The sequence below is a fragment of the Sylvia atricapilla genome, chromosome 23, assembly GCF_009819655.1.
Source record: "Sylvia atricapilla isolate bSylAtr1 chromosome 23, bSylAtr1.pri, whole genome shotgun sequence".
In the NCBI taxonomy this organism is placed as follows: Eukaryota; Metazoa; Chordata; class Aves; order Passeriformes; family Sylviidae; genus Sylvia; species Sylvia atricapilla.
Window position 1 is genome coordinate 7,274,223 of NC_089162.1, and position 21,574 is coordinate 7,295,796.

The window sequence follows — 21,574 nt, forward strand, 5'->3', positions numbered from 1 at the left end:
TGGTTTGCGACGGGGCGTGGTTTGCGACGGGGCGTGGTTTTCTGGCGGCCTGGCCGCGATGCGCCTCTCGGCCGCCAGGGGGCGCACACAGTGCGGAGGGATCGCACGTGGCTCAGTTGCCGTGCGGCGCGCGCGCAAGCGCACGCGTGATGCCAGCACGCGCGCCGCTCAGGCCAGCCCCGCGGCCCCGCCGCCGGTGCTCTTGGCCAATGGGTTTGCAGCTCCCGTTTGTGACTGCTTCCGGCTTCCCTCGACGTGGCCCAATGGCCGCGTGCGCGCTCCGGGATTGGCGCGCGGAGCCAGCCTTGGCAGCCGCGCCAATGGGCGCATGCCGCGTGAGTGCGGGGGCGGGGCCAGACGGCGGGGCCGCCGCGGCGGGGCTGCTCCGCGCGCCGGGCCGGGCCGAGTGCAGCCGAGCCGGCCAGTGCCGTGCCGAGCCGAACCGAACCCAGCCGAGTCCAACCGAGGGGTGCCGGGCATGGCGCGGTTGCCCGGCTGGGCGCTGCCCTGGCTGCTTCTCTTCTGCTTCCTGCCCGCCTCAGGTACGTGCGGGACGGTGCGGGGAGGCGGCGGCTCCCCGAGCTCTCCTAGCCTGGGCCACGACGCCGACGGTGCGGGGCCGTCGGGGAGAAGTGCCACCCCAGCGCCCCGTCGAGGCGCGTCTTTGTCTCGGCCGCCCACATCGGGAGCAGGTTCTCACCGAGAGTTTGTGTTCAGAGCCGGTGGCGGTGATGTCGGTGGACGTGGGCAGCGAGTCGATGAAGATCGCCATCGTGAAGCCTGGGGTGCCTATGGAGATCGTCCTAAACAAGTGAGCGGCTGTTCAGCGCGCCGAGTGCTGCCGTGGGAGGGGTACCGGGGGGGATCCGGTCTGTCCTGCCGCGGCTGTAGCCCGCCACCAGCGCCGGGAGCGGGCGGAAGAGGAGGGTGGCTGGGACCCGGCCGTCCCTCTGTTGCCAGAGGAAGGATCCCGTCCTCCCGTGCAGGCTTGTGACTCAGTCGTACCCCAGGTGGGCAGCTGTGGGGCGTCGCCAGGGCAGTTTGTTAACTCACCTTTAAGGTGTTTGGGTGCTCTTTGGGTACCTTTCAAGCGAGTGCCGAAAGCCCACGTGGTTAAGGACACGTTGTGTGCAAACCCAGTTCCCACCTGTCCCCTGATTCTTAGTTCCCCACAAGGGAGCCCAGAGCCAGGTTTGTTTTGCTGCAGCTCTTCGAAGCCCGTACTTGTAACACAGGTGAATCTCTTGCATTCAGCTGCTGCTGCAGCCTATCCTCAAGCCACTGAGTGAAGAATCTGCAGGTGAAAGAGGACATAGGAATGTCCCTGGTTGCTGGGAGTCGGGAGATAACAAGGAGATTTCTCAACCTACCTCCCTGAAATTCAGCAGTTATAGCTAGAGTGAGGGAACTGTCTTGCCTTCCTTATGGGTGAAGCAAAGCAAAAGGTAGTTTCATCAAAGCACTGAAGGGTGTGCAGGTGGGGCTTCTCTGCTAGTCACTCAGCTGAGTAGAAGCTGACTCCCCTCTCCACAGCAGGTATCCAAGCACTTTTCCTTAGTCCTGGAATGGGAATAACATTACTGGAGACTGGAATGTTCATCTGTCTCAACTGGTTTATTCCTCCCTCTCTCTCCTCAGGGAATCACGAAGGAAAACACCCGTGGCTGTTTCCTTGAAGGAGAATGAGCGTCTCTTTGGTGATGGCGCGCTGGGGATGGTAAGAGTTCCTGTTTGCAGAATGCACGTATCCCATGTCGTGATAAATGTCTGAGCCAGTGTTTTATTGTCCTGCGCTTCTCATCTCGATGTGTTACTGGCTTTGTGTAGTGGCTGTGTGCTCCTACTCCCATAGCAAGAGTTGTTCCCCACATAGTGTGGGAGAGGTTGGTTTGAGAACAGTGTAACTGAAGGAGTGCAAGTGAGTGATGTGGGATTTTTTTCTGCAGTCCATAAGGACGCCCAAGGTGGCATTCCGATACTTCCAGGATCTGCTGGGTAAGCGGATCGATAATCCCCACGTGGCACTGTACCAGTCCCGATTCCCAGAGCACGAGCTGGTGAAGGATGAGACAAGACAGACTGTTATCTTCAAGTTGTCCCCGTAAGTGGCTGCTTTTAGGGTCTTTGTGGGATGGACTTCAGCTACCAGGCTCCTGCGGCTCACTGTTGATGCCATCATTTTCTTTCCCATTGTAGAACTGTACAGTATTCTCCCGAGGAGATGCTGGGGATGGTCCTGAATTATTCACGTGGTCTGGCTGAGGAATTTGCAGGTTGGAAAAGCTTTTTCTTGTTTGTACGTGTTCATACACTATAGAATTTGAGTAGAGACAGAAAGCATTCAGAAACTCAGGGATTTTAGAAACAGGATGTTGGTCCTCTCCAGCTGTTGGCTGTAAGCAAGACTTAGTAGCTATCCAGTTATCATTTGTTTCTAATATGATGCAAGTTTGGGATCTTGGATAAATTACTAGGAGGCTTTGTCATGTGGTCAGTGACATTACAGCCAGTCCAAAGACTTTTTACTGGAGAGTAAATATTATCCAGTGACAATGTAAAGCTGCACGAAGATATTATTTGTTAAAGTGGAAGGCTACCCAGAGCATTTGTGAGTATCCTGAGAGAGGTCAGTAGACTTGTGGCTTTGTGCAAATGTGCCAGGTCTGCTTGGTTTCAGCAGGATACACAGATTTGTCCCTAGGGATCCTGACTGCTGCTGCAGGGTTACATTGTGTGCGAGTCTTCCCCTTGGGTGCTCTGGGTTTGCTGCTATCACTGCATCTCAACAAGTCTTTGCATCTGGCTGCACTGTGACAGAGTTCCCTGCAACTGTTTCAGAGCAGCCCGTCAAAGATGCAGTGATCACAGTTCCTGCTTACTTCAACCAAGCAGAGAGGAGAGCAGTGCTGCACGCTGCCCACATGGCTGACCTCAAGGTGCTGCAGCTGATCAATGACAACACAGCTGTAGCATTGAACTATGGGGTTTTTAGGAGGAAAGACATCAATGCCACGGCACAGGTAGGTGCATTTGGGAGATGCAGAGAGTCTTGCCAAGTTGCCTGCATGCCAGGGAAAAAGTGCTGCAGAAAAAATCCAGAAAACTTTTAAGTGAATTCTGGTGATCAAGCAATCTCCTCCGTTTTCATGTGTTCACCAGCAAGACAAAGATATTAAACCCTGTGTGCATGTATGGCAAAGCCTGAAAGCTGCTGGAGTGAGGACAGGTCCTGGGAGTTCCCATTTTGTAAACCTGTATTTGTTCCTTGCCCATCAGTTGGGGAAAATAACAGCAGCGATTACTTGAAGTATTGGAACACTGACTCAGAATTACTTGATTTTTCTGAGGCTGAAGAAAGAGCAAAACTAAGGATTTTGAACTATGAAATAGATTAGAAGTTTTCTGGTCTCCTGTCAAACCTGACCCTGAACGTCACCCGTGTTTGGTCAAAATAGGAGTCCTGCCCTTAGGGTATAAAGTCAGTCCAGGGAGTGGATAGTTGTGGCCTGTATCACACTGAAAGGGTTCTTTCCTTATTTTTGGGGACTATCCAGGTGTTTCTACTTCACTGTCCCAGCTTTTCTTTTCAGAATATCATGTTTTACGACATGGGAGCAGGAAGCACTGTTTGTACTATTGTTACATATCAGACAGTGAAAACTAAGGACTTGGGAACCCAACCTCAATTGCAGATCCAAGGCATTGGGTAAGAATTCCACATGAGTTGCACAAATTCCACCCACAGGTCTCAGGAAAAAAAACCCATTTGTTTCACAATCTCTTCATCATGTAGAATTTTGCAGTGAGGCTTCAGTACAGTAATTTGGATGGCTGAGGGGGAAACATCTGGAGCAAGAAAGCTCCGGTTGGGAATAATTTGGTGTTTCTGTCTTTTGCAGAAGGTAACAGAACTTCCAGCACCCTAAGAGAGATCCAGTGTACTTAGTTTGTTTTAGGCTTGCATTTGATAGCCTCAAGCCATGTAAGCCTATTCCATTTCATATAATCTTGTAGAGTGTATCGGTTGAAAGAAGAGGAATATACTTCTAGAGAGGAATGAAAATGCAGTGTACTTAATGCAGTGCCAAATAAAGAGGGGGATGCTGTGTGTACCCAGCCCAGCAATTTTAATTCCAAACATTTAGATTGCTGTTTTCAAGAAAATACCTGGGACCTGATACAGTTGTTCTTTGTCTTCTCAGATGTTTGACATGCTTCGTAATAAGACATTTACCTAAAATATATTGAAATTTCCTGTTGAAAGGCTGTTGTGGTGGTGAATCTCTTATTTCTTATTTCTATCTCTCTTTCTTTCATTATAATGTCTTATTTTGGGCACAGCCTTTATGCTTTCACAGTCATCACAGCTGATAATACTGCGGCTACTTTTGACCATTTGCTGCTCTGCATATTTGCGAAATAATACATGAAATTTGTTTGTCCTTCAAATTGGTTTCAGTTATTACACCTCTGTTCACTCTTTTGCTCAGGTTTGACCGTACTCTTGGAGGTTTAGAGATGGAGCTTCGTCTCCGGGACTACTTGGCAAAACTGTTTAATGAGCAGCACCCTTCAAAAGACGTCCGGAAAAATCCTCGGGCCATGGCCAAACTGTTGAAGGAGGCCAACCGCCTGAAAACTGTGCTGAGTGCAAATGCTGACCACATGGCGCAGGTCTGACCTGCTGGGGGTTCCTGCTTTTCTGGGGCAAAGTGTGGGGTGGGTTGAGGACTGGTGTAAGGGAACGCTGTCCCTCTGCAGCACAGGTCTGCTGAGGAGCATCGCTCCCGGTGGTCCCTCTCAGCTTGTGCCCGCTTGGTAGCACCGGTGATTGAGTGGATTGAAGAAGAGTTATTCGTGTCAAGTATGTTAAATAAACTTTCACTGAGAGAAGCTGTCCGTTACACCCATGTTCCATCCTCTCATCACCTTAGCAATGGTAGGGTTCAGATGAATGTGGTCAGGCCTGTTTTGTGTTACAAAAGCTAAAATTTTTTGCACACTGGTCAAAGATTTTGCTTGGAAAGTGCTCCACAATTAATTTCATGTTGCCTGTGTTTTTTTTCTGAACAGATTGAGGGACTGCTGGATGACATAGACTTCAAAGCCAAGGTCTCAAGACAAGAATTTGAGGATTTGTGCCATGACTTGTTCAAGCGCGTCCCAGGACCCGTGCAGCAGGCTCTGAGTAGCGCAGAGATGAACATGGTGTGTTTAAGAAAATGCATTACCAAACATGAAGCTTCCGTGTGTGGAGCTGCTGCCACATTATGATTAAGGCATCGGTGGTTGTGTTATCAGAACTGTTAGGAGGTAGATGCCTGCTATGGTGACAGTGATGTTGGTGCTACAAAGTTTGCCTGCTGCAGTGTCAAGCGGGAGTGTGTCACATTTCCCCTGTAATATACACCAGAAATTAGGGATTTGGAAGAGGGGCTTCTTTGTCTTAAAACACTTCACCCTTGTGCTGTAGGTTTGAAATTATGATGTTTCCTCTTTTTATCTTGAATACTGGTCCTGGTTTCACTCCTGAAGTTTTAACTGAATGAGTCTGGAAACAGAATTATGGGTGTTCGGGCTTCTCCTTTGCATGCTGCCTAAAGGGAGCCCTGTTGTGGGCTGCAGTTTGACCAAACCTGAGGCAGTACTTTGGAGGGAGTCACTGTGGGTTAAATGCTCACTTTCTAGGGTGCCACGACTTTAGAGCAGCTTTGGGCTCTGATATTCAATGCAAGACACTGAGGTACTTTTCTTAGGGTCTGGATTTCTGTCTGTTCAGATCCAACTGCATCTTGGGGTCATTGTCTCCTATGGCATTGGGCTGTAGTTTGTCTGATTTTGAATCAAGTCCCATGTGTCAGGTGGCTTGAAGCCTCGGGCATGTTGCCACTGTCTGACAGACCTGACCCCCGGTGCCTCGTTATTGGCATGGCTGATGTCCATCTGAGATCTGTTGGGTGCTGGCCTGCACAAGGACAGTAGGGTGTAGTGTGGGTGTTCTTAGAGCACCATGTCAGCACATGGTGACTGGGGAAGGACCATAAGGAAGCCCTGGACTTAGCTTTCCAAAATTGCTTTCTTAAGACAAGGTGACTGTTTCCAATCCCTAGGATGGAATTGACCAGGTGATTCTAGTTGGCGGTGCCACACGGGTCCCCAAAGTGCAGGAGGTTTTGCTGAAAGCTGTGGGCAAGTGAGTATGTGAGGCCCCCTTCTAGTCTGTCTCCCATTGACAAGCTGCTGTTTATGTAAAGGCTGTAAACTTCATGTCTGTTGCTTTTCACTTTGTAGAGAAGAGCTGGGCAAGAATATCAATGCCGACGAGGCTGCTGCTATGGGTGCAGTCTACCAGGCAGCTGCTCTGAGCAAAGCCTTTAAGGTGAAGCCCTTCATTGTTCGGGATGCTGCTGTGTTTCCTATCCAGGTAACCTTTGTTTTTGCATCTCTTGTGCAAGATATGGGGCTGTGCTGGCAGAAGTGATCCAGGTTGGAACCTCTCGGCTTCTTTAGAGTATGGAAGCTCTGGAGATCTTTCTGCCAATCTAATAAAGAAGGCAGAAGGAAGTCGTCTTTGTAATAGAAGTGCACTTTCCAAGGAGCCAGGCATATGCAAATGTCAGTTGAGGAATATTTGCCTGCCCTCCAGCTTTTGCATGAGGCAGAGCAGTTGAACACTGCTGGTGTAAAATGCCACAGTTTGCAGTTGCTGAGTCTTGTTTTCCGTTTGTGATGCAGGTGGAGTTCACTCGTGAAGTTGAGGAGGATGATAAATCCAGGAGTTTAAAGCATAACAAGAGGATTTTGTTCCAGCGCATGGCACCCTATCCCCAGCGGAAAGTAATCACTTTCAACCGCTACACAGATGACTTTGAGTTCTATGTCAACTATGGAGATCTGACATTCCTGAACCAGGATGACCTGCGGTGAGTTGAGCCCAGCACCCGAGCCAGCAGCTTGGTGGCAATGCAACTTGCTTAGCTGGAAATGTATTGCCAGTGTGTCTGACTGGCACTGGCACATCTGTTCTCTGAGCTGCATGCTCTTTAGCAAACTGAGCCCTGCCAGTTTTTGCAGTTGCCCATCACCACCAGCATGAGCGAGAGCAGGGATTGGCTGTTCCACAGCACTATTATCCTGAGTTCTCTCTCTGCTTTTATCTCTGTGTCATCAGAGTTTTTGGTTCTCTCAATCTCACTACTGTGAGGCTAAAGGGAGTTGGAGACAGTTTCAAGAAGCACTCAGACTATGAATCCAAAGGCATCAAAGCACATTTCAACATGGATGAGAGTGGCGTACTGAGTCTTGACCGGGTAAGCACCACCCATTGAGATGTTGTCAGCTGATGTATTTTTCAGTTCTGTCCCTCTCTCTGGTTCCTGCTTAAAAGTAATCCTGAGCTTCTATTTCCAAGGTGGAATCGGTATTTGAGACCTTGGTGGATGACAAGCTGGAGGAGGAGTCAACACTGACAAGTAAATGTGGAACTTTGATAGTCATATTGGTTGTTTTGTTACCTGTAGTAGCTGAAATAATTACAAGCCTTGTGTTTCTTTGGGGTTGGGGGGAAAAATCACACATTCTGGCTGTATGTATGGCTGTCTATGCGCACAAGGACACACAGGTTGGAGAAGTATGAGTCTGGAGTGTGTGAAGCTCACCTACATGACCAAGGCAACCCCTTGGTGACCATTGCAGTTGTGAGGGGAAGGACTGAGAGCTGAAGATTACTTTCTTCCTCTGGATATGTAACGTTCTGAATTTTTTGTGTCCCATCAACAGAACTTGGAAACACTATCTCAAGCCTGTTTGGGGGTGGTGGCCCTACGCAGGAGACCGGAGAGAACCTGACAGACTCAATTCAGGTGAGCCCCAGGGTGACTGCTACTGGAAGGAAGCCCTTTTGTCTTGCTGTGGCAATTACGTAGAATTACCTGTTCTACAGGTGAAACATTGCAGGGAATTAAAATGCTGTTTTTCTTTCCCCTTTACTTGCTTGTGATGACCAGGAAGAGGAAGAGAGCCTAGCAGAAACAGGTAAAGAGGATCAGGGGGAGAAAGAAGACCAGAAAAGCCATACTGTAGATGCTGGTGGAGAGCAGGGACAAGAGAAACAGCAGTCTTCAGGTCAGGCAGAAACTGCATCTCCAAAAGCAGAGTCACAGACAAACGAAGAAGGCGAGAAATTAGAGCCTCAGGTGAGCATCAGAAGGAATGGGACTGGTTTTAGTACCTAAGAAATGGCATTTCCTCAGTAGAATTTTCCTTTCTCTGAAGTTCCCTGCCTTTGAAAAGAGTTGCAGAATCTGAAAATCTGTTCCCTTGCTTGAGAACGTACTTTGTGTTATAGGGTCCCAAAGAAAACAGAGAAAAGGCAAAAGAGGAAGAACTGTCCAAAAGTTCCAGTGACAGCACAGCTAGCAAAACAGAGGAAGAGAAGATCAAAGCACCCAAGAAGCAGAAGCTTGTCCATGAGATCACCATGGAGCTGGATGTAAATGATGTGCTTGACCTGGAGGAATACGAACTGAAGAGCTCAATGAAAAAGTAGGTTTGATATGGCTCTGCTGAGTTAGAACTCTAAATAAAGGAAGTAAATTGCTTTGGGATGGTGAAGGCTCACACAGAGTGCTGCTGACCTCAGAAGCCAGCATGTGGGATGTGCTGCTCAACCAAAGGCACTTGCTACCTTTGATTTCTGTTCTCTTTGCATGTTAGACTCCAAGACTTGACGATTAGAGATCTAGAGAAACAGGAAAGAGAAAAATCAGCCAACAGCTTGGAGTCATTCATCTTTGAGACCCAGGTAAGAGAGGGATATGAAGAAATGAGAATTCCAGGAGAGCAGTAGCAGTGTTTTGCACAGCTTTTGGCTGATCTGAGTGCAGAGGAGTTGTTTGAGCTGGGGGAAAAGCTAATTTGAAGAGCCCAGGTTTTGTCTTTTGGTCACCTTTTCTAATGCTATTAGACTTCCCAGGCCCCTGTTTCCTCAATACAAAATGAAGCTTCCCTTCAGCATGTCTAACACTTTGAACAATTGCCCTCAGACTGTAAAGAAGCTACAGCTTCTCTGGAGCTGTTGTGCAGAAGAAGCAACTAGTGTTAAGTGAATGTGAAATAATGACTGTTGCAGTGCTACCATCATGGGATGTGGGTGGATCTGTGCCTGGTGTATTACTATAGTGCTCCTGGCAATGCTAGGAGCAGAACTCACATTTGGGAGACTGCAGGCAGTACTCCAGGCCAGTTGCAAGTGAGTGCTCTGGTCTTTTTATGCTTGCAGGCTCAGTGGTGTTTGACCAGAGTGCTTGCTCTGTTTTTTCCAGGACAAGCTTTACCAAGAGGAGTATCAGTTTGTCTCAACAGAAGAGCAGAGAGAAGAAATTTCCAAAAAGCTTAGTGAGGCTTCCAGTTGGATGGAGGAGGAGGGCTATGCAGCTGCAACAAAGGTATTGCTGTGTGCAGTTAGGATACCAGTCAGCTGTCACTGACATGGAAGTGACCACAGAGGCTGACAGAGCATTTGTAATCTGGTTCTTGAGAGTTTCTTGCTTCTTAGTACATTATGTACAGAACAAAATAAGAAGTTGTCCCAGCCATTGATGTTTCTACAAGAGCTTTAGCGGGAACCTGTTGACTGAAAGCTTAGTTCTGGGGCTCTTTTTACTGCACTGAAATGGTGTATTTGATAGAGTGAAAAGCAAATGCAGTTGTAACTTCTGAAGTTGCCAATGTTAGACAGTGATCTGACTAACTGCCTTCTCCTCTCTCCCGTTTTCAGGAGCTGAAAGACAAGCTTTCAGAGCTGAAAAAGCTTTGTAGGAACCTTTTCTTCCGTGTTGAGGAAAGGAGAAAGTGGCCAGAACGCCTGGCTGCTCTGGAAAGTCTGCTCAATCACTCCACCATCTTTCTTAGGTAAGGACAGGCTTTTGGGAAGGAATGTCATGCAACCAGTCATGTATGAGCTGCCAGCAGAATGAGACCAGAGTGGATGTGAAAGTCAGTGACACTTCCTGAAAAAGCCGAATAGAACCTCCTCCCTGGTGTCCTGTTCTGCAGGACCTGTGAGCAGGTGCATGTGAGCTCTGTCCAGAATGGGGGGCAGGAAGGGTCCAGCATGGTTATTGTGATGTTTTTGTGTTACTGGTGCTGTAACCACAGAGTTGCCAAAGTGCAGTCTGCTTGGCTTAACAAAAATAAGATTTCTTATCTACAAGGGGAGCCCGAATGATTCCAGAATCTGACCAGATATTCACAGAAGTGGAACTGAGTACACTGGAAAAAGCCATCAATGAAACAACGGTACTGAAGGATGGAGTGATGCTGGGGGAGGGTGGGGTGGCAGTTTGCATTATGACCTATACCTTCACTCAAGGTCATGGAGTAGAACATGCATGTTTTGTTTTCGTGCCACCAGCAAACCTTTTGTGTGTTCGAGTGTTTCCTAATGCCCAGCCTAACCCCTTTGTGTCTATGGGGAGTCATGGTTCCTGTATTGCATTTGGAATTGTCTCCAGGGTGGGGGTGGAGCCCAGTGATCTGACTGCGCTCAGTTTTTAAAGGCGGGCGCTGGGTTTTGTTCCTCCTTGTCTTATGTCTGGGTAACTGAGAGGTTGGTAGAAATGTAGCATGAAGGAGAGCTGTGCTGAGTAAAGCAGAATAGCCAGGGGCAGTGACTTTGAGATACTGTGATATACAGCAGTTCCTGGAACACAGAAGCATTCCAAAAGCACCTCTTCCCTCGCGTCCCACAGATTTGGAAAAATGAGACACTGGCTGAACAGAACAAGCTTACTCCTACTGAGAAACCTGTGCTGCTCTCTAAAGATATAGAGCTCAAGATAGCAGCCCTGGACAGGGAAGTGCAGTATCTCCTGAATAAAGCCAAGTTTGCAAAACCCAAACCCAAAAGAGAGAAGAATGCCACAAAAACTGATTCGGGCAAGAATACTACAGCAGCCCCTGAGACTGAGAATACTATCCCTCCCACGGAGGGGAAACAAGAAGGTAAGTAGCAGGCTTGGAGCATATAGCTCCCTATTGTATAATTACCACATGTAACACATGGTGTTTGTCTTGACTGAACAGGAGATAAAGAAGGGAGGACAGTAGTTAACTGTGAGATTGAGTTTGCTCTTCGTTTTCAAAGACAGATGGGAAATCTATGTATTGCAGTATCCTTTTCCCCTCCCACCATTAATTTGGTTTTTTTTTTGTGAAGAAGCAGAAATAATTTATAAATTTCCCAGGATAGTCAGTACCTGTCTTGCTAGCTTGTTGACTTCTAGGAAAGGTAAGCCATTGACTGCACTTTGATGTACAGAGCCAAATACTTAAGGTCTTGTCCTAGATAAATGAGTAGAATGAATTGTTGATGAGAAAGGTTTGTTGTCTAGATCAACCACAGGAAAAAACTCTTCGGCCACTAGAACTTAGAGTTTTTTGAACTTTCTAAGATCCTCAGGTCCCAAGTGCCCTGGTCCTTTTGAATCTGGAGTGCTGTTTGTCTGCATTCCTGTTGATTCCTCTGGTCTGAGTATGGGATTCTGCTCATAGTCACAGTTCCAAAGGTCATCTGCCTGTGCAACCAGTCAGTCTCCAGGGCTTCTGAGGACATAAAGCCTGGCACTCAGAGGGGAATAGGGAGGAGTTTTGTGGTGCTTCTCTTTGAGTGTTGTAGAGTGATCCGCTGTGAGAGTGAACTATCATGGTCCTGCTGAGGTACCACAGCTGGCTGGTTTAACCTCACCTTTACTCACCTAATCTTTTTGCACCTTGTCTGCTCTGTGTTCTCCCTTGACGTTGGTTTTTGTTTGTTTGTTTGTTTGTTTTTCTGCTTTAAACATAGACAAACTGGAGGATATTGATCCAGCCAAGGAACCTCCTACAGCTGAAAAAGCAGCAACAGATGATAAGCCTGGATCAGACTCTGGTGGGTAAATGTTTTGCTAATGATCTGGAACTTGGGAGCGGCAAGTGTAAGGTATCTGGGGGCTCCTTTGCAGATTTTTAGCTGTAAGAGGCAGTGTGATGGTAGAACCGTGACCGCTGATCCGTTCTTAATTCTGCAAACAGGAAGACAAATTTTGGTTCCTTGCTGTTCTTATGGTTTTGTTGTTCAGAGTGGAATTCTAATGCACCACTGCTGCTTTGTGCCCCTGTCCCTGCAGGTTGCAGCCAGTCCCATGGCTGTGAGATGGGCAATGCCTGAGAGCTGTTGTGCTGCTCCTGCTGCTGGGGCAGCACTGTTAGCAGGGGCAGAGTTCATGTGTTGAGCTCCAGGGAGCTGTGTCAACCCCCAAACCTCTGTACCGTGGACTGCAAGTTTTGTGGCAAATTTTGCAAATGTCAGAAACTCTCAGTGCTGCTTTGCACACTGAAAACCATTGTGGTGTGAAACTGAATTTGTTTCATTACACAGGGTCCAAAAAAGAGAAGGCAGAAGCTGGAGGAGAAAGCAGGAAAAACGATGAATTGTAACACCCTGAAATCCCATGAGTGTCAGCATCTATTTATTTCATAGTTACTTTCTTGTTTTTCTTATGGACCTGGTTCATCATGATGTAAATGGAACACAACAAGAGTCTGACAACACAATGGGATAGAGATGTAAATTTTTTTTGTTCTTTCTGCAGATTTTGCCTCTACTAACTTAGTGAATTGGTTTTTGTTTTTCTTCTATTATGTGTGGCTGACTGCCCACCAAGAATTGTCTCTGTTTGAGTACAGAAGTCACCAAAGTGACTTTCCTGTGGGGAGAAAGCAGTAAAGAAACATCTTAAGGTGTAGGAAGTAACTTGGAACATAAACTCTGCCCCACCTCTTGTGAAGATGATTGCAGAAGGATACAGACCTGAAGTGCAGTTGTCTTTGCATTTGAGGCCCTGACTTAGTGTGTGATTTCAGCTGGTGGGAGGTGTATTAATACTTGGAAGTATACATGGGAAGGTGGAACAAAATTGGGAAGGTAGATTATCTGTGCTTTGAGATATGGCTGTGTCTGTTTTCCATAGGCTGCTTGTTAAAACTGTCTGTGCTCTGTAGCAGAGTCCAAAATCCATTAAGTGAGACTTGACAAAAAGATTCTGTTAATAGTTTTAAAAGTTCAGAAAAGCCATTTTCTCAACATTGAATGCAGAGGAGAGGGAAAGATGGGCCATGTTGGCACATCCTGTCGTTAGTCACAAGGATAGTGATGCAGATCAACCAAACCTGGAAAGTCTAATGGCAACTGCCTTCCTTCCTCGGTATTTTGTGCACTTGGAACGACTTAATCGTGTGACCTTCCCTGTCCTTGGCCGTGACCTCCTGCCTCCTCGGACCGTCCCTGCTGCTGCCACACACGAGTGGGGTCCGACGGCTGCGAATGTGCATCTGACATTGTTTTCCATTCTGGCCTCTTCAACCAAAAATAAAGCGACACTTCCTGACGGGCTGTGCGGAGCGGTGCTGTGTGTGCCGGGGGCGGGGCTTCGGGACCGGGGGCGGGGCTTCGGGACCGGGGGCGGGGCTTCGGGACCGGGGGCGGGGCTTCGGGACCGGGGGCGGGGCTTCGGGACCGGGGGCGGGGCTTCGGGACCGGGGGCGGGGGCTGGGGGCGTGTCCCGCCCGTGCCGTGCGCCCCGGAGCGCTGCGGGCCCGCGGGCAGCGCGGCGCGATGGCGGCCGGCGGCTATGGGCGCTACCGGGCCGTCATCTTTGCGGCCATGTTCGTGGGCTACACGCTCTATTACTTCAACCGCAAAACCTTCTCGTTCGTCATGCCCGCCGTCATGGCCGAGGTGCCGCTGGGGAAGGACGACCTGGGTGAGTGTCGGTCGCGGTCCCCTCCGCCCCGCCGGCCTGGAGGTGGCCGTTCTGCGGGCTGAGGCACCCTCCGGGCTCTGCCCGCCGCAGGTCTTATCACCAGCAGCCAGTCTGCAGCCTACGCCATCAGCAAGTTCATCAGCGGCGTCCTTTCGGACCAGATGAGCGCCCGCTGGCTCTTCTCCTCCGGCCTCCTGATGGTGGGCTTGGTCAACGTGGTCTTCTCCTGGAGCTCCACCGTCATGGCCTTCGCCGGGCTCTGGTTCCTCAACGGCCTGGCCCAGGGGCTGGGCTGGCCGCCCTGCGGGAAGATCCTGCGGAAGGTGAGTGCTGAGAAAGGTGGGGGAACTTGCCACTGCTCTCTTGACCTGTCCTGGAATCAGGGCTGTGTGGGCCATGTTTGCTCAGAATCCAGAGGGACTTGCAGCTTTTCTTGCTCTCTCTCAGCCAAGGAGGTCTAGAGCACTATCTGCATTCTTGCTGCCTGTGGAGCAAGTTTCAGTGTACGGGGATCTGCTTATTTTAGCAAAGATTCAGTCTGTAGCCCTTGTCCCTATGTGCCTTGAGTGTACCTCAGTTTGGTGAGTAACATCTCCTGGTAGCAGAGTTCTGCCCCGTAGAGATAGACTTTGTTGGAGTATTTTAGGTGTAGGCACATAGGACTTCTTGTCTCTGCTGCTGCAAGTCAGGGTTTGCTGTGGGTTAGGGGGCAGTGAGCCTTGTCTGCATGCTTGGGCAACTTAGGAATCCCAAATCACAGGTGGTTCAGGTAGAAAACTGGATGAGATGGAGGAGCGGTGTGAGACAAGCCTCTAAGCTGTATGTACTTGGGGTTTGTTACAATCTGAAAGGACCAGACTGATTTCTCTCTCTGACAGAAGGAAGGGAGGTTGGTTTGCTTTATGCTGATCCCACATGGAAGATGTAAAATCCAGGAATGAATGTACTGCATGTAACTTGTGGGGCAGGGTGGGGAAGAGATAAACAACTTTACTGGCCCTTCTGTGAGGCACCTAGCCTCCTCTAACTGACAAGGAGAGGGGCTGTCCAGGACAGCTGAATGCATAGAAAAGAAGGGCCCAAATAACAGAAATATCAGCCATGGTGTTTTCTGAAGATGTTCATGAATGTAGATCTCAGACGTTTTCCTGCTGACAAGAACCACCCAAGTTGTTCTGGCTCGGAGTGCTCATTGCAGTAAGGAGCCCATCATGTCTGATACTTAATGCAACAGCGAGTCCTAAAGTTACCCTGTGACTCTCTGTGTACCCATCCAAGTTGCTGAGCCAGCCGACCTCTCCAGGAGGACGCTGTTCCTAGCAAGGGAGTACGCAAAACCATGTGCTCTTGAACTTGCCTCTCCTGCCCCACGTCTCAGTTTCATGGTCTGTAAATGGAAATAACTTGGAGCTGGCTCACAGTGTAAGCACCTGTCAAGCTCTTATGGCTGACACTTGAGTAACATTTGGAGTTCCCTGCATGACTGAAGTAGGGAGGTATGGGCGTTCCCTCTACCTGCTTTTGGAGTTCTGTGTCTGAATTGCCCCAACCCCACATCATGGGCCTCACGGGAGGGTTTTTAGGAGTGCTGTCACTCTTCTTACACCTCATGCTGTTTTTCTTGTTGCACAGTGGTTTGAGCCTTCCCAGTTTGGGACTTGGTGGGCAGTCCTGTCTACAAGCATGAACTTGGCTGGAGGCTTAGGTCCCATTGTTGCTGCTCTTGTGTCTATGAACTACGATTGGCGCAAGACTTTGTCCTTCTCTGGCTTCACCTGCATGGTTGTCTCTTTTGTTTGCCTTGTCCTGATTAAAAATGAGCCGTCGGATGTTGGGCTGCCCAACATTGAACAAGGAGCCAAGAAAGGGAAGAAAGGTGAGCATTTGACTTTGATGCAAGCAGGCAGCTACAGGAGAAGATGCAGTGCCTTCTGTCTGAATTCTGGTACAGATGTGTCATTCTCTGCACACCGACACCCCCATCCTCTCCAACTTCTGAAGTCACAGTTTGGCAGGCGTGTGGTAATGGGTTGATTTTGGCAGCTTTATTCTGGTAATTGAAGTTAGAAATGGTATAAACCAAGGCCCACTGTGATCTTGTGGGAAGGGGCTGGTGTAGGGATTCCTGAGGCCGTGACGGAGTGGGGGGAAAGCCTGCTGCTAGCCCTCTGTTAGCCTTGCTCCTTAGCCTGCCAGCAGACATCTGTGTGTTGCTGAGATGCTCAGGGTGGACTCTCCCCATATGTGTCATGTCTTCCTGTTACCAGCATCACTTGGAGCCTTGTTTTCTTGGAGCCTTGTGTGCTCAGATTGTGAATGCACTTTCGGTGGAGTGGTGGAGAAAGAAAAAGTACATCAGCAGGGAATGCTTCCTTAAGCCTGAACTTCTGCTCCTCCGCTTTGGCAGCAGACAGGCAGTTCTCCCCTCACCCCACCTTAGGCTCTCTTGACCCCTGGCTCAGGATGGACTCTGCTCAGTGTTTCTGTCCTAACCTAGGACATCTAGTTAGTAAATGTTTATTTAGATCACTGAGTGTGGCACGTCTCTGAAAGCAGAACATGTAGATGAGAATTGCAACACAGGTTTTCAATAGGATTTTAAAGGCCAGTAGAAACTCAACCTGTGTTCCATGCTGTCCCATCCTGCCTGTGCTGCCAGACTTAAGCTCTTTGCATAAGAAAAGAATATTGTTTCCCCAGAGCATTCTCTGGGGAGAGCAAGTTTGTTGGTGTTGCTGGAAGACTGATGCAAAAACCAAGGCAGCATCTGAAAGCATCTTTGTTTGGGTCTGTGCAGTGGCTTTCACAGGCATAGTTTAAAAACACTCCCAAAGAATCTGGAGGTAATTTTTCGAGCAACATTTGTGAAGGATTTACTGGCAACTTCAATACAGAAAATTACTAGGAGTAGTGTTTTGATTATTCTTTTCAAATCTTTAATGAATGTGGGATAAAATGACAGAAGAGATTCTGAAATCACCAGAACAAGGGGGAGGTAGAGCCGTTCACTGCCATTCAGCAGCTGTGAATACCTCCACGTGTGGGAATGTTCTCATGCTTGGATCCTGCCTGCAGAACTGTCTGCTGGGCTGCTGCTTGGTGTGGTTTGAGCTATGGTAATGCTCCTCCTGACCTTCCTACAGGTTCCTCCAGTGACAACAGCACCTTGACAGAGCTGCTGCTCTCACCATACCTGTGGGTGCTCTCAACAGGCTACCTGGTCGTTTTTGGAGTGAAAACCTGCTGTACTGATTGGGGACAGCTCTTCCTGATCCAGGAGAGGGGACAGTCCATGCTTGTAGGTAAGATGCAAAACTGCATTATTAATCTCTGGGGCTGCAATCTTGGAGGTGTTGCCCAGAGATCACCTGGATAGAGGGCCCTTCCACCTGAGAGACTTGTTTGCCCACCTCCTAGTTGTCTGCTTAGATACACATAGGTTTTGAAATAACTCAGTGATGAAGTTACTGCATGCACCAAGCACCCCAGTGCCAGGACCTTCCTAGGAGGAGGTCCTGCAGGAGAGCTGCTCAAGTGCTCTGTGAGCTTACAGCAGTGGGACTGGTCTGGACCCCACATCAGCTTTCTTGTTTTGACCAAATCTGATAGGCTGTTCTTTGCTTCATGTATGTTCTAGGCAGTTCCTATATGAGTGCCTTGGAGATTGGAGGACTGGTGGGAAGCATTGCTGCTGGATACCTTTCTGATAGAGCAGTAGCAAAAGTAAGTCATGTGCACTCGGGAATGCTGGGCAGGGAACACAGCAGCCATCTGAGCTGCTTCACTAAGGTGCTCAGGCAGGGTGCTGTGCCCACAGAGAAACCAGCTCATACTCAGTTCTGCCATGTGCATGGGCACAGCTGCCAAACACTCCAGAAGATGCTGGGGAATAGGTGTGCTGATGTTAGGGGTTGCAGTATGCCTCTCAGATTTGAGATGTTTCATCTGTTCAATTTGTTTGCTTTACTGTGGTTTCCAGATTTGCATGTTGAAGAACTGTTTGCTGATAGTTGTCTTCTAGCTGGGAAAAAACCCCACATTTAAGTCCAGTGGTGGGATCTGGAGCCAGATCCAGGGTGGAAGTGGTTGATAACTGAAGTGTCATTCATCACTAAGAACTTTTGTTTAGCACAGTTTGACTGTGTGCAGCCCTTAAACCACACTAACAAGGCATGCCAACAGGTGGGCTGTTGATGTGCCGTCCATGTTTCTGACTGGGCTGTGGATGGTGTTAGTCACTGCAAGTATAAAAGGAAGTCCCTCCATTTTCTGACTCTCAGCTTTCCTTCCTTGTGTCTCAGGTGGGCTTGTCAAACTATGGGAATCCTCGGCATGCACTGCTGCTTTCCATGATGGCTGGGATGTGTGTGTCCATGTTTCTCTTTCGGATCACAGTCACGGGTGACTCTCCCAAGGTAATTCACATGCAGCAGCTGGCCATCAGTTACAGGGATAGCCCTGGAATGGGGAGGTTTGATTACAAGGGAACATTATTGTTTTCTTCACCATTACCAGGGGTTTCTTTCTTTGCACTATGGAGAAGGGCTGGCTTGGCCTGGCTTGGGGTGCTCCTGCTGTCCTGTTGTTGTGGGCTGCCTGCCTTCTAGGCTTTGCATGAGACGTGACTTGCATCTGCCCTTTTGATTGCTACATAAGTAAAGCTTCTTTTCTCCTTTCATTTTTTTTCTTCTTCTTCAGGAAAACCACTTCTGGACTGTAGCCTTGCAACCTCTAGCTGATCTTACAGGCCTAAAAGAACATGAGGTTTCTGCTTGCGTTTTTTCTCCCTCTGCCTGTTTCTTCTTTCCCTGGTCTGCCTTACTCCTATCCTGAGAGGTTGGTTAGCACCTCAGAACTTAGAACCAGGGCATTGAGAAAAGATTACTGTAAGTTTGGTAAAAGAAACATTTTCTTATAATAATTTGAGTACACTAACTGACTTTAAAAAGTCTAACTATGTAACTTTTAAGTTTTATACAGGAGGTTCTGAGGACCTCTGTTTATCAGGTAATACAGGTAATATATAGCCAGCTAAGGGATCTTGTGGGTGAGATCAGAAAGAATGATTCTGCTCTGCCAGATGCATTCTTATTTAGTTTCTGGCAAGTGTTTTCCTAACTCCTTTTTGCTTCACATCTGGAAAATAAGATGGCACTTACTTCCTCCTGGAAATGCTGTTTGCAATTCTAAAAGCATGCTGTAATGTGGGGGTGTTACTTACCCTTTGTTGTGCAAACAGGAGACTGATAATTTTGGGCCAGATAGGTTTCTTAGAGCATAAGCTAACACTCAAGTTGAGACTGTTGGGGTTTTTTGTGGGTTTGTTTTTGTTGTTTTTTTTTGTTTTCTGGTGTTTTTTTTGGTTTCTCAGTTTAGTAACATAGAGGTTATCAGAAAGAGGTGTCTCACAAATAAACACGCTCTGATCAGTCCCATGCATCTGAACTGAGAAAAGCTTTCAGTTGGTAGCTCCAGGATTGTTTTATGAAAGCAACCTGGTTCACAGTTCTTTCCTATGATTTCACAGGCTCATTGCCATCTTCTCTTTGATGTTCTGTTTCTTGCAAATCAGCACACGATGTGTTACATGGTATGGGGAGCAGAATTGTGGGAGGGAGGAGCCAGTCACTTGCACTGGCTGGCAAGATGGAGTGGTGGAGCTGCAGCTGGCCTTTGTGGACATGGAGTCTCTACAGGCCTGAGCTCTTCTGGCTGCAGGCTGGGGTGCTGCTGTCAGTCTGAAAATGTCAAAACTCCCTGGAACTCTATATACAGTCTGAGAATTGTCAACAGTTGCTAACTGACAGTGGTGAGATTCACAGATCCTGTTTCTGATTTTAACTTACTTTGACAGCTGTGGATTCTGACTCTGGGAGCTGTGTTTGGGTTCTCCTCGTATGGGCCAATTGCCCTGTTTGGGGTCATAGCCAACGAAAGTGCCCCTGCCAACCTGTGCGGCACCTCCCATGCCATAGTGGCCCTCATGGCCAATGGTAAGTAATACCTGTTTCCCAAAAAAACAAACAAAACCCATGCACGTTCTTAAAAAAGCATGGTCTAGCCAAGCTACTGATCATGGGAAGGCACCTAAGGAGATAATGGAGCTGGAAGCCTCAGGGATGCTTTCCTGCTGTGCTCAACAGGTTTTGTGTTGTGCTTAATTTCAAACCAGGCCTGAGGAATTGTTATATATGCAAAAGCAGGTATTGATAGATAATATAGGAGTGCCTAAGTGTTGTTAGCTTTTTTTCTGTTTGTTTTTTGTTACAGTTGGGGGTTTCCTGGCTGGACTGCCTTTCAGTACAATTGCCAAGTACTACAGCTGGGCCACAGCCTTCTGGGTAGCTGAAGTCATCTGTATTGCTAGCACAGTGGCTTTCTTCTTCTTACGAAACATCCGCACCAAGATGGGCCGGATTTCCAGGAAGGCTGACTGAGGATAAGCTGCTTGGTGGAAAGGATGTTCCCATGTTGATGTGAATGATGCTCGTTTTTGTTTAACTGGCCTAGGAGTGAGTTTACCTATTGCTGCAACCTAGATAAATGTCTCAACTTTTCATCCAGTGTCAGGTGCCAGAAGGCACAAAGTTCCTGCTACTGATCACTTTTTCCCTCAAGATGTGATAATTCACCTAGTTTACATTTGCAATGATTTTACTGTACCTCTTCCTCACAGCACTGTTAATGAAGCAAGCAGGCTCTGTAGCCCGAGCATCCCCACTACAATTGGTCTGAAATGACTAGCTTCAGGTGCACTTACCTCTAGTTCTGTCATTATTGTTTGTCTCAGCCATTAAGTGAGACATTAATCAGTTCAGCTTCGCTACTCAGGGGCCCTGAACCGAGCTTTTGCTGCCTGCGTCCATCCCATCCATCTGCCATAAGCACAGCTGTCCCAGGTCATTTCAGCATGAGCTCTGTGTGCCCAGCCACATGACAGCAGCAGACAAGGGAGTGGTGATGACTGCAGTCCAGCTTGCTTTGACAGCAGCAAGGCTTTAGCTGTACGTGGGGTTAGTTGCTAGGAGTGAGGAGCGAGTGTGTTGCTGTGGAACAGTGGGATGTGCTGCGGCAGGGCTCTCCACAGCATTTGGAAATAGGCATGTTTCCAAGGAATTCGCGGCGTTTAGAGAAGCTCCTGCTAAGTGAACTGATCCTGGTGCGAAGTCTGTGTACAGTGTTAATAATTTGCAAGGGAGGCAGCTGCTGCCAAGGCAGATCGTAGCCAGCGCTCTGCAAATCAGCGAGGAAAACTAACCCAGCAGCAGGAATTGCAACAGCAGCCACCACCAACCCACAATTTCTGCAGCTGGGTTTCATGATAACCCGTATTTCTAGCATTGGCTTGTATTTTTTCAGTACAAGGTGTGAAGACTCAGATAATTTTGGTCAAGAGTTGCATCTCCCATGGCTGCAGGCTGGGGCTCAAGCTGCCTCTGAGTCAGCCTTAGCAGGGCCATCACTGACAGCCTTAGCAGTCAGGCCTAGCACCCTGCAATAAGTACACTCAGGTATTTTACCAGGAATTTGTTGAATATTCTTGTTTTTCCCCACAAGGATTTACTGTTTTAGGGTCCTGAAAGGGCAGGTTCAACTCGTAAAGAACCTGCATGCAGGTACTTTGCTGAGTACTTTGGTTGCAAGAGTAGTTAGCTAGCCTTAATTAAAAAAATGGAAGTGAATTACATTTTGTACTTAATTACATGATCTTCTTCTATATGTGAAATAAAAATGGAGCAGTGTCACAAGGGCCCTGGTTGTCTTCTGGAGAG

General features: G+C 48.2%; 2 protein-coding genes across 3 annotated transcripts; both read left to right on the top strand.

The window, feature by feature from the left end:
* Positions 1 to 356: 356 nt before the first annotated feature.
* HYOU1 (hypoxia up-regulated 1) lies at positions 357 to 13,427 on the top strand. The gene is made up of 24 exons (XM_066334832.1): positions 357 to 542; positions 718 to 811; positions 1,639 to 1,717; positions 1,947 to 2,101; positions 2,197 to 2,273; positions 2,839 to 3,020; positions 3,591 to 3,706; positions 4,491 to 4,674; positions 5,074 to 5,208; positions 6,111 to 6,193; positions 6,292 to 6,424; positions 6,736 to 6,923; positions 7,172 to 7,310; positions 7,412 to 7,472; positions 7,780 to 7,862; positions 8,007 to 8,195; positions 8,348 to 8,544; positions 8,716 to 8,803; positions 9,324 to 9,446; positions 9,779 to 9,912; positions 10,215 to 10,299; positions 10,752 to 11,004; positions 11,846 to 11,929; positions 12,419 to 13,427. Exons 1-24 carry the CDS (start codon positions 479 to 481, stop codon positions 12,475 to 12,477), a joined length of 2,985 nt encoding a protein of 994 aa, XP_066190929.1. The 5' UTR covers positions 357 to 478; the 3' UTR covers positions 12,478 to 13,427.
* Positions 13,428 to 13,601: 174 nt separating this feature from the next.
* Positions 13,602 to 21,552, top strand: SLC37A4 (solute carrier family 37 member 4). 2 transcript variants are annotated; one of them, XM_066334854.1, is made up of 9 exons: positions 13,602 to 13,802; positions 13,893 to 14,125; positions 15,435 to 15,678; positions 16,946 to 17,104; positions 17,440 to 17,525; positions 18,104 to 18,217; positions 18,501 to 18,566; positions 19,657 to 19,795; positions 20,073 to 21,552. In XM_066334854.1, the coding sequence occupies exons 1-9, from the start codon at positions 13,655 to 13,657 to the stop codon at positions 20,237 to 20,239; spliced, it is 1,356 nt and encodes a 451-aa protein (XP_066190951.1). In that variant the 5' UTR covers positions 13,602 to 13,654; the 3' UTR covers positions 20,240 to 21,552. The 2 variants fall into 2 exon arrangements, with proteins under 2 accessions (XP_066190951.1, XP_066190952.1); XM_066334855.1 differs by lacking the exon at positions 18,501 to 18,566.
* The last annotated feature ends 22 nt before the right edge of the window (positions 21,553 to 21,574 follow it).

Bases quoted from the DNA above. Each gene is read 5' to 3' on its own strand.
- HYOU1 (XM_066334832.1), top strand. From the start codon at position 479: ATGGCGCGGTTGCCCGGCTGGGCGCTGCCCTGGCTGCTTCTCTTCTGC. The intron at 8,196-8,347 runs GTGAGCATCAGA...TTTGTGTTATAG, and splicing joins GCGAGAAATTAGAGCCTCAG to GGTCCCAAAGAAAACAGAGA. The intron at 9,913-10,214 runs GTAAGGACAGGC...CTTATCTACAAG, and splicing joins CACTCCACCATCTTTCTTAG to GGGAGCCCGAATGATTCCAG.
- SLC37A4 (XM_066334854.1), top strand. From the start codon at position 13,655: ATGGCGGCCGGCGGCTATGGGCGCTACCGGGCCGTCATCTTTGCGGCC. The intron at 13,803-13,892 runs GTGAGTGTCGGT...TGCCCGCCGCAG, and splicing joins GCTGGGGAAGGACGACCTGG to GTCTTATCACCAGCAGCCAG. The intron at 15,679-16,945 runs GTGAGCATTTGA...ACCTTCCTACAG, and splicing joins AGCCAAGAAAGGGAAGAAAG to GTTCCTCCAGTGACAACAGC.